At 45.8% G+C, this 13,500-nt stretch overlaps 1 protein-coding gene and 1 non-coding gene across 27 annotated transcripts in view; one reads left to right on the forward strand and one right to left on the reverse strand.

Annotated features, from left to right (window-relative positions):
- CDK12 (cyclin dependent kinase 12) overlaps positions 1-13,500 on the forward strand; it is a 141,463-nt gene that overhangs the window by 15,000 nt on the left and 112,963 nt on the right. For all 26 annotated transcript variants that reach the window (XR_002730002.2, XR_002729994.2, XR_002729992.2 and 23 more), the window contains exon 3: positions 12,887-13,063. Coding sequence is in view for 3 of the 26 variants with exons in the window: in XM_023204266.2 (XP_023060034.1) it covers positions 12,887-13,063 (177 nt within the window). In the remaining 23 variants the exon portion in view is untranslated. The remainder of the gene's footprint in view (positions 1-12,886; positions 13,064-13,500) is intronic.
- LOC111537724 lies at positions 6,645-6,749 on the reverse strand. Its single transcript, XR_002730090.1, has one exon. It is a non-coding gene; the product is annotated as a U6 spliceosomal RNA (small nuclear RNA).

Genomic DNA, 13,500 nt, shown 5'->3' on the forward strand with positions numbered 1-13,500 from the left:
TTTTGAGACGGAGTCTCCCTCTGTTGCCCAGGCTGGAGTGCAGTGGCTGGATCTCAGCTCACTGCAAGCTCCGCCTCTGGGGTTTACGCCATTCTCCTGCCTCAGCCTCCCAAGTAGCTGGGACTACAGGCACCCACCACCTCGCCCGGCTAGTTTTTTGTATTTTTTAGTAGAGACCTCGCCCGGCTAGTTTTTTGTATTTTTTAGTAGAGACAGGGTTTCACTGGGTTGGCCAGGATGGTCTTGATTTCTTGATCTCGTGATCCGCCCGTCTCGGCCTCCCAAAGTGCTGGGATTACAGGCTTGAGTCACTGCGCCCGGCCTAATTTTTGTATTTTTAGTAGAGGTGGGGTTTCACTATATTTCGCCTGGATGGTCTCGATCTCTTGATCTCGTGATCCATCGGCCTCGGCCTCCGAAAGTACTGGGATTAGAGGTGTGAACCTCCGTGCCCCACTTAATATTATTTTATTTGTTTGTTTATTTTTTGAGATGGAATTTTTGCTCTTGTCACCCAAGCTGGAGTTCGGTGGTACGATCTCAGCTGCATCCACCTCCTGGGTTCAAGCGATTCTCCTGCCTCAGCTTCCCAAGTAGCTGGGATTGCAGGCACCTGCTACCACACTGACCTAATTTTGTATTTTTAGTAGAGACTGGGTTTCGCCTTGTTGGCCAGGCTGGTCAGGAACTCCTGACCTCAGGTGATCTGCCTGCCTTGGCCCCAACAAAGTGCAGAGATTACAGGCGTGAGCCACTGTGCCTTGCCATTTTTTTTTTTTTTTTTTTTTTTTTTTGAGGCAGTTCTGCTCTGTCACCCAGGCTGGAGTGCCTTGGGGTGATCTTGGCTCACTGCAACCTCCACCTCCCAAGTTCAAGCAATTCTCCTGCCTTAGCCTCCTGAGTAGCTGGGATTACAGGCGCCCACCACCACGCCTGGCTAATTTGTGTATTTTTATTAGAGATGGGATTTCACCGTGTTAGTTACGAACTCCTGACCTTAAATGATCCACCTGCCTCAGGCTTCCAGTGTGCTGGAATTACAGGCGTGAACCACAGGCCTGGCCCTAATCTAATTATTATTGTTATTATTATTATTTTTGAGACAGTCTTGCTCTTTTGCTCAGGCTGGAGTGTGGTGGCATGATCTTGGCTCACCACAACCTCCACCTCCAGGGTTCAAGCGATTCTCCTGCCTCAGCCTCCTGAATAGCTGGGACTACAGCTATACATGGTGTGTGCCACCATGTCCAGCTAATTTTTGTAGTGGTGGTTTTTTTAATTTTTTTATTTTTTGAGATGGAGTCTGTGTTGCCCAGGCTGGATTGTAGTGGCGCGATCTTGGCTCACCGCAACCTCTGCCTCCCGGGTTCAAGTGATTTTCCTGCCTCAGCCTCCCAACTAGCTGGGACTATAGGTGCATGCCACCATGCCCAGCTAATTTTTTTGTATTTTTAGTAGGGACGGAGTTTCACTATGGTAGTCAGACTGGTCTTGAACTCTTGACCTTGTGATCCACCTGCCTTGGCCTCCCAAAGTGCTGGGATTACAGACATGAGCCACTGCGCCCAGCTAATTTTTGTATGTTTAGTAGAGACGGGGTTTCACTGCATTGACCAGGCTGGTCTTGAACTCCTGACCTCAGGGTCTATCTGCCTCGGCCTCCCAAAGTACTGGGATTACAGGTATGAGCCACTGCACTGGGCCAATCTAATTATTCTTAAACATGATTTTTTTTTTTTAGCCACCTCCTTCTCCAGCTCTTTTTTAAGAGACGGGGTCTTGCTCTGTTTCCCAGGTTTGTCCCGAACTCCTCAACTCATGTTATCCTTCTACTTTGGCATACCTGAATGCTGGCATTACACGTGTGAGCTGCTGAGTTTGGCCAGGATTTTTTTTTTTTTTTTGAGATGGATTCCCACTGTCACCCAAGCTAGAGTGCAGTGGCTCAATCTCAGCTTACTGCAACTTCTGCCTCTGGGGTTCACACGACTCTCCTGCCTCAGCCTCCCCAGTAGCCGGGACTGCAGGCACATGCCACCACACCCGGATAACTTTTTTGTATTTTTAGCAGAGACAGGGTTTCACAATGTCAGCCAGGCTGATCCCGTCCTGAACTCCTGACCTCAGGTGATCCACCTGCCTTGGCCTCCCATAGTGCTGGGATTAGAAGCGTGAGCCACTGCGCCCAAGCCTGGCCATTATTATTATTATCAGTTTTCTACATATAAATAAATTATTAAGGGTAGAAAAATGGAAATAGGCCAGGTGCTATGGTTCATTCCTATAATCCCAGCCCTTTGGGAGGCCAAGGCAAGAGGATTACTTGAGCCCAGGTGCTTGAGACCAGTCTAGACTACATAGCCAGACCCTGTTTCTACCATTAAACAAAAAAAAGGGCATGATAGCATGCATCTGTGGTCTGAGCTACTTGGGAGACTGAGGTGGGACGATTACTGGAGCCTGGAAGGTCGGAGCTACAGTGAGCCATGATCACACCACTGCACTCTAGCCTGAATAACAGTGAGATGTCTCAAAAAAAAAAAAAAAAAACGGGCGCGGTGGCTCACGCCTATAATCCCAGCACTTTGGGAGGCCGAGGCGGGCGGATCACAAGGTCAGGAGATCAAGACCACGGTAAAACCCCGTCTCTACTAAAAATACAAAAAATTAGCCGGGCACGGTGGCGGGCGCCTATAGTCCCAGCTACTGGGGAGGCTGAGGCAGGAGAATGGCGTGAACCTGGGAGGCGGAGCTTGCAGTGAGCCGAGATCGCGTCACTGCACTCCAGCCTGGGCAACAGAGCGAGACTCTGTCTCAAAAAAAAAAGGAGATGAGAGTGTCTTCCATGAGCAATTTTATTTTTTTATTTTAAATTCATGATGTGTTTCTGTTTCTATTTTGTATGTGTGTGTGTGCTGATACATCTGTGTACCAGTTGCTCCATATCCATGTACTAGCTGCTCCTATCTTTGACATGAAAAGTAATTTTTACGTAGGAAAACTTTTAAAAAAGAAATCTAAAAGTTTCGTAAGGAACTCACTTATATTCTCTCTTTTATCTTCTCACTTGAGACTGCAGCAGCATGGATGTTGAGAATGTGACTTACACATCTTTTTATTACCTGCAGTACCTTATGGATGAAATACAGAATGCAATTAGTAAATGTTGGTTATTTTAATTGATGGGTAAATAAAACTTCTAATAGAGCCAGGATCAGGGCTTGTGTGAAATGACAGTGGACATGTAAAATAAGTCACTGTGCACATAAAGAACTTAAAGCCTACATTAGAGGGTTTGTCTGCTTTTTTTTTTTCCCCGAGACAGAGTCTTGCTCTGTCGCCCAGGCTGGAGTGCAGTGGCATGATCTCGGCTCCCTGTAATCTCCGCCTCTCACGTTCAAGCAATTCTCCTGCCTCAGCCTCCCAAGTAGCTGAGACTATAGGTGGTCACCACCATGCCTAATTTTTGTATTTTTAGTAGAGACAGGGTCTCCCCATGTTGGCCAGGCTGGTCTCAAATTCCTGACCTCAGGTGATCCACCCACCTTGGCCTCCCAAAGTGCTGGGATTACAGGCATGAGTCACTGCACCAGCTTGTTTTCTTCCTCCCCCTGAGACGGAGTTTTGTTCTTGTTGCCCAGGCTGGAGTGCAATGGCATGATCTTGGCTGACTGCAACTTCCACCTCCTGGGTTCAAGCGATTTTCCTGCCTCAGCTGCCTGAGTAGCTGGGGTTATAGGCCCCCGCCACCACACCCAGCTAATTTTTATATTTTTAGTAGAGACGGGGTTTTACCATCTTGTCCATGCTGGTTGCGATCTCCTGACCTCATGTGATCCACTCATCTGGGCCTCCCAAAGTGCTGGGATTATAGGCGTGAGCCACCGTGTCCAGCCTAGAGGATTTAGTGTCATTTTGGGAAAAGAATGAAACTTTACCTTTTTTTTTTTTTTTTTTTGAGACGGAGTCTTGCTCTGTCACCCAGGCTGGAGTGCTGTGGCCGGATCTCAACTCACTGCAAGCTCCGCCTCCCAGATTCACGCCATTCTCCTGCCTCAGCCTCCGGGGTAGCTGGGACTACAGGCGCCGCCACCTCGCCCGGCTAGTTTTTTGTAGTTTTTAGTAGAGGCGGGGTTTCACCGTGTTAGCCAGGATAGTCTCGATCTGCTGACCTCGTGATCCGCCTGTCTCGGCCTCCCAAAGTGCTGGGATTACAGGCTTGAGCCACCGCGCCTGGCTTTTTTTTTTTTTTTTTGAGACAGAGTCTTACTTTGTTGTCCAGGCTGGAGTGCAGTGGTGTGATCTTGGCTCACTGCAACCTCCGTCTCCATCTCTGAATCCCAAGCGATTCTCCTGCCTCAGCCTCTCAAGTAGCTAGGATTGCAGGCATGTACCACCATGCCCAGCTAAATTTTTTTTTTTTTTTTTGAGACGGAGTTTTGCTAGTTGCCCAGGCTGGAGTACAATGGTACAATTTCAGCCCACTGCAACCTCTGCCTCCTGGGTTCTAGCGATCCACCTTCCTCAGCCTCCCAAGTAGTTGGGATTCCAACTAATTTTTTGTATGTGTAGTAGAGACAGGGTTTCACCATGTTGGCCAGGCTGGTCTTGAACTCCTGATCTCTAGTGATCCACCTGCCTTTGCCTCCCAAAGTGCTGGGATTACAGGTGTGAGCCAGCACGCTCAGCCGAAACTTTTCTTTCAAACATACATTTTAAGTAGGAGTGTACTAGTTCAGGTATCAAATACAATAGTGAATTTAGCTAATGGTATTTCAAAAGCCTTTCTCATTTGTGGTCTACAATTCTTGTTTTCAAGAAGCAGGGCAGCCCACATCCAACATAGTACAGTTTACATGACCATAGCTATTAATGAATATATTCCTGCCTTAAGTAGATCATCTGTATACCTTTTTTTTTTTTTTTTTTTGAGACGGAGTCTCGCTCTGTTGCCCAGGCTGGAGTACAGTGCCCGGATCTCAGCTCACTGCAAGCTCCGCCTCCCGGGTTTACGCCATTCTCCTGCCTCAGCCTCCTGAGTAGCTGGGACTACAGGCGCCCGCCACCTCGCCCGGCTAGTTTTTTGTATTTTTTAGTAGAGACGGGGTTTCACCGTGTTAGCCAGGATGGTCTCGATCTCCTGACCTTGTGATCCGCCCGTCTCGGCCTCCCAAAGTGCTGGGATTACAGGCTTGAGCCACCGTGCCCGGCATCTGTATACTTTTCTTAGAAATTTCAATTAATCGGCTGGGAGTGGTAGCTCACTCCTGTAATCCCAGCACTTTGGGAGGCTGAGGCCAGCAGATCACCTGAGGTCGGGAGTTCGAGACCAGCCTGGCTAACATGGAGAAACCCCATATCTACTCAAAATACAAAATTAGCAGGGTATGGTGGTACATGCCTGTAGTCCCAGCTACTTGGGAGGCTGAGGCAGGAGAATCCCTTGAACTCGGGGGGCAGAGGTTGCAGTGAGCCAAGATCATGCCATTGCACTCCAGCATGGGCAACAAGAGCAAAACTCCATCTCAAAAAAAAGAAATTTCAGTTAAACACATAGAATTTTTAAAGTCTTCTTTTCTTTCTTTTTTTTGTGACAGAATCTCACTGTCACCCAGGCTGGGGTACACTGGCGTGATCTTGCCTCACTGCAATGTCCACCTCCTGGCCTCAGCCTCCTGAGTAGCTGGGACTACAAGCACAATGCCTGGCTGCCTTTTTTTTTTTAATTTTTGGTAGAGACCAAGTTTTGCCATGTTGCACAGGCTGGTCTCGAACTCCTGAGCTCAAGCAGTCTGCCCACCTTGGTCTTCCAAAGCGCTGGGTTTGCATGTGTGAGCCACTGCGCCCAGCACTTCTGCTCTGCTTTTCTTTTTTCTTTCTTTTTTTGAAACAGAGTCTCATCCTGTTGCCCAGGCTGGACTGCAATGGCGCTATCTCGGCTCACTGCAACCTCCACCTCCCAGGTTCAAGCGAGTCTCCTGCCTCAGCCTCCCAAGTAGCTGAGATTACAGGTGCATGCCACCACACCCGGCTAATTTTTTGTATTTTTAGTGGAGATGGGGTTTTGCCAGGTTGGCCAGGCTGTTCTCTTAACTCCTGACCTTATGATCTGCCTGCCTTGGCTTCCCAAAGTGCTGGGATTACAGGTGTGAGCCACCGTACCTGGCTTTTTTTTTTTTTTTTTTCGATACAGAGTTTTGCTTTTTATTGCCCAGGCTGGAGTGCAATGCTGTGATCTCTACTCACTGCAACCTCTACCTCCTAGGTTCGACCAATTCTCCTGCTTCAGCCTCCTGAGTAGCTGGATTACAGGCATGTGCCACCATGCCCCACTAATTTTGTGTTTTTTGTAGAGACAGGGTTTCACCATTTTGGCCAAGCTGGTCTGGAACTCCTGATCTCAGGTGATCCACCTGCCTCTGCCTCCCAAAGTGCTAGGATTACAGGCCTGAGCCACCTCACTTGGCCTTGCTCTGTTTTTCTAATAGCCTTGTTCATTTGGAGTGTACTGAACTTCAAGGGAGTCTACATTATTTTTAAAGGCTGTATCTCTATAAGTTCAGTACACTCCAAATGAACCAGGATTTTCCTAGTAGAATGGGATGCTTGGTTTCCATTTTTTATGTACGTAACTAAACTTTTTTTTTTTTAGGGAACACTTCACGAATTTGTGTCATCTTTGTGCAGGGACCATGATAATCTTTTCTGTATTGTTCCAGTTTTAGTGTATGTGCTGCCGAAGTGAACACTCAACAAAATTTTTTTTTGTTTTTCCGAGACAGAGTGTCTCACTGTCACCCAGGCTGGAGTGCAGTGGTATGAGCTCAGCTCACTGCAGCCTACCCCTCCCAGGTTCAAATGATTCTTGTGCCTCAGCCTCCCAAGTAGCCGGGATTACAGACATGTGCTTCCATGCCTGGCTGATTTTTGTATTTTTAGTGGAGGGGGGTTATGCCATGTTGGCCAGGCTGGTATCTAACTCTTGGCTTCAAACAATCCACCTGCCTCAGCCTTTCAAAGTGCTGAGATTACAGGTGAGAGCCACTATGCCTGCCTCAATTAAATTTTTTTTTTTTTTTTTTTTTTGAGACAGAGTCTTACTCTGTCACCCAGGCTGGAGTGCAGTGGCACGATCTCGGCTCACTGCAACCTCCTCCTCCTGGATTTAAGCGAATCTGCTACCTCAGTCTCCCAAATAGCTGGGATTACAGGCTTGCGCCACCACGCATGGTCTAAGTTTTATATTTTTAGTAGAGACAGCGTTTTACCATGTTGGTCAGGCTGGTCTTGAACTCCTGCCCTCAAGTGGTCCGCCCGCCTTGGCCTCCCAAAGTGCTGGGACTATAGGTGTGAGCCACTGTGCCTGGCCCCTGTCTCTTAAAAAAAAGTAAAAACAAAAATTAGCCAGCTTGGTGGTGTGCACCTGTAGTCTCAGCTACTTGGAATGTTGTGGTGGGTGGATCACTTGAGCCTCGAGGCTGCAGTGAGCCATGATTGCACCACTACAGTCCAGCTTGGGTGACAGAGCAATATCCTGTCTCCAAACAAACAGACAAAAAGCCATAGACTGAATTTATTTGAAATGATGATGAGATAATTAAAATACCTTAATTTTTCTTTCTTTCTTTTTTTTTTTTGAGACAGAGTCTCGCTCTGTCACCCAGGCTGGAGTGCAGTGGGGTGATCTTGGCTCACTGCAACCTCTGCCTCCTGGGTTGAAGCAATTCTCCTTCCTCAGCCTCCCGAGTAGCTGGGATTTCAGGCGTGCACCATGCCCAGCTAATTTGTGTATTTTTAGTAGAGATGCGGTTTCACCATGTTGGCCAGGCTGGTCTTGAACGCCTGACTTCAGGTGATCTGCCTGCCTTGGCCTTCCAGAGTGCTGGGATTACAGGCATGAGCCACTGCACCCTGCCTCTGTGTGTGTGTGTGTGTGTGTGTGTGTGTGTGTGTGTGTGTGAGAGAAACAGTCTTGCTCTGTCACTTAGACTGGAGTGCAGTGGTGCGATCATGGCTCACTGCAACCTTGACCTGCCTCCCTGGCTCAAGGGATCCTCCCACCTCAGCCTTCATAGTAGCTGGGACCAGAAGTGCATGCCACCAGGCCCAGCTAACTTTATGTTTTTTAGAGATAAGGTCTCACTGTGTTGCTCAGGCTGGTCTTGAACTCCTGGGCTCTAGGAATCTTCTTTCCTTGGCTCCCAAAGTAATGGGATTACAGGCATGAGTCACCTTGCTCAGCCTGATTTCTCTTGTTCTTCTAGTGAAGCCAAACCAAGAAGAAATCTATTTTGAATAATGAGGAATTGAGATTTTTAAAGAATATTCTGACAGTGGTTGAGAAATTACAATTTTTTTTCCCTGAACATCTTAAAAATTAGAATAATTTTAAAAATCTGTATTGGGTGGGCACGGTGGCTCTTGTCTGTAATCCCAGCACTTTGGGAGGCTGAGGTGGGTGGATCACAAGGTCGGGAGTTCGAGTCCAACCTGGCCAATATGGTGAACCACCCCCCCCCCCCGCCCCGTCTCTACTAAAAGTACAAAAAAAATAGCAGGGCATGTTAGCACACGCCTATAGTCCCAGCTACTTGGGAGGCTGAGGTGGGAGAATCTCTTGGACCCAGGAGGCAGAGGTTGCAGTGAGTCAAGATTGCACCACTGTACTCCAGCCTGGGCAATAGAGGGAGACTCCGTCTCAAAAAAAAAAAAAAAAAAATCTATATTACATTGTGACTCAAAGAGTTTTCTGATAATGAGCTTTGTTCCTAGGATGGAAAAAATCTGAGTGCACATTATAATAATGTTGCATGTTTATCTCTCTGAAACTTTATCAACAGAAAGTTTCAGATGATCATTTTACACTCCATTGACTACCCCAGTTCTGGTTGATGTGGTACAAACTAACCTATATTGTATTGTATTCTGTCTGATTTACAAGGGATTAAAACGATAAAAATTGGCAGGAGTCAATAGCCGTTGAGATTTATCTTCTTATATTTTGACTAAATGGCATTCTTTTATGGAAAGTATTTAAAATTTCACACAGAAGGAGCAACCGTATTCTTTAAAAAGATAACATTGCAAGAGATAGATCTTTGTGGTCTAGGAAATATTCATGCAAAGCACCAATGTTTTCCTTTATAACTACTTGTCATAAAAATAGAGAAGATTTCCTGTGGTTAAGGTTCTCAGATCTTTTTCAACCATCTGATACTGTGAAGGAATAGAGAAGACCTATGTGGCCTGATTTTATTTGTAGACATGAGTTAGTCTGTTATACTATAGATGTCTTATTTTTTCTGAGGATGTGTGTGGCACAATTTTTATTTTTTTTTTTTTTTATTTTTTATTTTTTGATATAGTCTTGCCCTGTCACCCAGGCTGGAATGCAATGGCACGATCGTGGCTTACTGCAACCTTGACCTCCCCAGTTCAAGTGATTCTCATGTCTCAAAATAGCTGGAACTACAGGCACATGCCACCATGCCCAGCTAATTTGTTTGTTTGTTGGTTGGTTGGTTTTTGAGATGGAGTCTCACTCTGTCGCCCAGGCTGGAGTACAGTGGCACGATCTCGGCTCACTGCAACCTCAGCCTCCCTAGTAGCTGGGACTACAGGCGCCTGCCACCGTGCCCGGCTAATTTTTTTTTTTGTATTTTTAGTAGAGACGGGCTTTCACCGTGATCTCAATCTCCTGACCTCGTGATCCGCCCGTCTTGGCCTCCCAAAGTGCTGGGATTACAGGCATGAGCCACCGAGTCTCGCCTAATTTTTGTATTTTTAATAGAGACGAGGTTTCACCATGTTGGCCAGGTTGGTCTTAAACTCCTGGGCTCAACTGATCTGCCTGCCTTGGCTGCCTGAAGTGTTGGGATTATGGGCGTGAGCCACCACATCCGGCTCTTGGCACAAAATTTGTCTATCACTTATTAATAAATTGAGATAGGCAAAAAATTGTATCTGGGCCATACGTGGTAGGAGGCGAGGCAAGAGGATCACTTGGGGAGGTCCAGGAGTATGTGACCAGCCTGGGCAATATGGCGAGACCTTGTCTCTACAAAAAATTTTAAAAATCAGCTGGGTGTGGTGATATGTGCCGTGGTCCCAGTTTCTTAGGAGGCTAAGCTAGAAGTGTTGCTTGAGCACGGGAAATTGAGGCTGCAGTGAGCCATGATTATGTCATTGCATTCCAGCCTGAGCAACAAAGTGAGTCACTGTCTCAAAAAAGAACAGGATTGAAAACTGACTTTTCTGATCTATTCCTGGAAAGCTACCTTTTACAAAATCCTACTGACTACTATAATTTGCTGATTATTATGAGAGGCTTCTGCCACCGTGTGACTTTATAATTCTGAAATAGTTGCTTGGACCCTTTCTCCTTAGATACGTAGTTTGATGATTATCTATTTTGGCCGGTCAGAGAGGCTTGCTGTTTGCTTTGAAGTAAACAGAATGATTCAGCATATTTTTCATTAGTTTTGACTTACAGCTTAGCTATATTTCTATTTTTTTTTTTTTTGTAAATATCTTGGACAATTTATATTTCTTACAGGCAAAGCATTCTAAAATACTATTCCTTTTTGCCACGGTTTTTGCACCTCTTTAGCAATAGAGTAGTATTAAATTGTTGAGCTCTTCTTGTTTGTTATTTAAATCTTTGCTAAAATGTAAATTCAATGAACTCCATGAGTTGCAATGGTACTTTGTGAATTTAAGATGATTACTTCCTGCATTTTATTTCTATTTTTAAATTTTTTATATTTTGAGACAGAGCCTCCCTTTGTTGCCCAGGGTGGAGTGCAATGGCATGGTGATGGCTTACTGTAGCTTTGACTTCCTGGGCTCAAATGATGCTCCCACCTCAGGACTGTCTGTCACCATCTGCCCCCAAGTAGCTGGAACCACACATATATACCACCATGCCCAGCTAATTCTTTTTGAGACAGAGTCTTGATGTCACCCAGACCGGAGTGTAGTCATGCAGTCTCGGCTCACTGCATCCTCCCCCTCCTAGGCTTAAGCAGTTCTCCTGCCTCAGCTTCTCAAGTAGCTGGGATTACAAGGCATACAACACCACACCTGGTTAATTTTTTTTTTTTTTTTTTTGAGATGGAGTCTCACTCTGTCTCTTTGGCTGGAGTGCAGTGGTGTGATCTCAGCTCACTGCAACCTCTGCCCCTGGGGTTCAAGCAGTTCTGCCTCAGCCTCCTGAGTAGCTAGGAGTACAGGTGCATACCGCCACGCCTGGCTAAATTTTGTATTTTATTAGAGACTGGGTTTCACCGTGTTGTCCAGGCTGGTCTCTAATTCCTGAGTTCAGGCAGTCTCCCCACCTCGGCCTCCCAAAGTGCTATCTAGGATTACAGGCGTGAGCCACCATGCCTGGCCAATTTTTGTGTTTTTAGTAGAGACGGTTTCACCAGGCTGAGCAGGCTGGTCTTCAACTCTTGACCTCAAGTGATCTGCCTGCCTCAGCTTCTCAAAGTGCTGGGATTACAGGCGTGAGCACTGTGTCTGTTCTAATTTTTTTTTTTTTTTTTTTTTGAGACAGTTTTGCACTGTCGCCTGGGCTGGAGTGCAATGGCACGATCTTGGCTCACTGGAACCTCTGCCTCCCAGATTTAAGCAATTCTCCTGCCTCAGCCTCATGAGTAGCTGGGATTACAGGCACTTGCTACCATACCTTTCTAATTTTTTGTAGTTTTAGTAGAGATGGGGTTTCCATATGTTGGCCAGTCTGGTCTCGAACTCTTTACCTCATGATCTGCCTGTCTCAGCCTCCCAAGGTGCTGGGATTACAGGCGCAAGCCACCGTGCCTGGCCGAATTTTTTTTTTTTTTTTTAATTTTTCGTAGCGATGAGGTCTCACTGTGTTTTCCAAGGTGGTCTCAAACTCCAGGCCTCAAGCAGTCCTCCTGCCTCAGCCTCCCAAAGTGCTGGGATCACAGGGATGAGCCACCATGCCGAGGTGAATTTTATTTCATCTTGATAAAAATCTGAATAAAGCCGGGCGCAGTGGCTCAAGCCTGTAATCCCAGCACTTTGGGAGGCCGAGACGGGCGGATCACAAGGTCAGGAGATCGAGACCATCCTGGCAAACACGGTGAAACCCTGTCTTTACTAACAAAAATACAAAAGACTAGCCGGGCGAGGTGGTAGGTGCCTGTAGTCCCAGCTACTTGGGAGGCTGAGGCAGGAGAATGGCGTAAAAACAGGAGGCGGAGCTTGCAGTAAACTGAGGTCCAGCCACTGCACTCCAGCCTGGGCGACAGAGCGAGACTCCATCTCAAAAAAAAAAAAAAAAAATCTGAATAAAATCTTAGGAACGATATATTAAGAGTTTGATGAAGGGAACTGCAAGTAATCACAAATAAAATCATTGTTTCTTTAATATACTATAGATTTCTTTTTATAAAATTTATCTTGGCTGGGCACGGTGGCCCATGCCTGTAATCCCAGCATTTTGGGAGGCCGAGGCAGGCGGATCATTTGGGACCAGGAGTTCAAGAGCAGCCTGGCAAACATGGTGAAACCCCATCTCTACTAAAAATACAAAAATTAGTTGGGCGTGGTGGCACACACCTGTAATCCCAGCTACTTGGGAAGCTGAGGTAGGAGAATCGCTTGAACCCAGGAAGCAGAGGTTGTAGTGAGCCAATATCACACCACTGCATTCCAGCTGGGTGACAGTGATACACTGTCCCCCCCCCAAAAAAAAAGTATCTTTAGTTATGATAAATTATATTTTTTAATGTTATTTTACAGGTGTTTTTCCTTAAAAATGAGATGTAATCTTTTAGTAACCAGGCATTATGATCTTTGAAAATTTTTATTTGCATATCTTTAATTGTAATTTTGTCATCTCTTCCCCTTTATTGTTTAGTCCAAAAGAAACTCTCCCTTCAAAACCTGTGAAGAAAGAGAAGGAACAGAGGACACGTCACCTACTCACAGACCTCCCTCTCCCTCCAGAGCTCCCTGGTGGAGATCTGTCTCCCCCAGACTCTCCAGAACCAAAGGCAATCACACCACCTCAGCAACCATATAAAAAGAGACCAAAGTGAGTTTTTGAAGGAATCTATCTTTCACGATAGTTTTCTCCCTTCCTTTTGAACTAAACATCTCATGTTTCTTCTATAACCCACACCAGTAAGATCATAGAAGTTTGGTCCCAAAGTATACCTTTTATTTTATTTTAATGGACAAAAGCCTTCCTTGGAGACCCAGGTCATTTATCTGTGCCCTCAGATACCCAACTATGTTTTCAAAACAACAGAAAATTCCCAAATCCAGATATACTATGAACATTTATGTCATTATGTCTTTTTTATTCATAATATTTAGAGTACTAAGGAAGAATAAAAGCTTTTTAAATTCAGGATGTGTCAATCATGTACACATTAATGAAAAATTAATAGATGTGGGATTTTTTTTCCTGAAAGCATATAAATTGTCATGCCATAAATAGAGTATAATCTGGGTCTAATCTTCTGATTG

The sequence above is a fragment of the Piliocolobus tephrosceles genome, chromosome 16, assembly GCF_002776525.5.
Source record: "Piliocolobus tephrosceles isolate RC106 chromosome 16, ASM277652v3, whole genome shotgun sequence".
Taxonomy (NCBI): Eukaryota; Metazoa; Chordata; class Mammalia; order Primates; family Cercopithecidae; genus Piliocolobus; species Piliocolobus tephrosceles.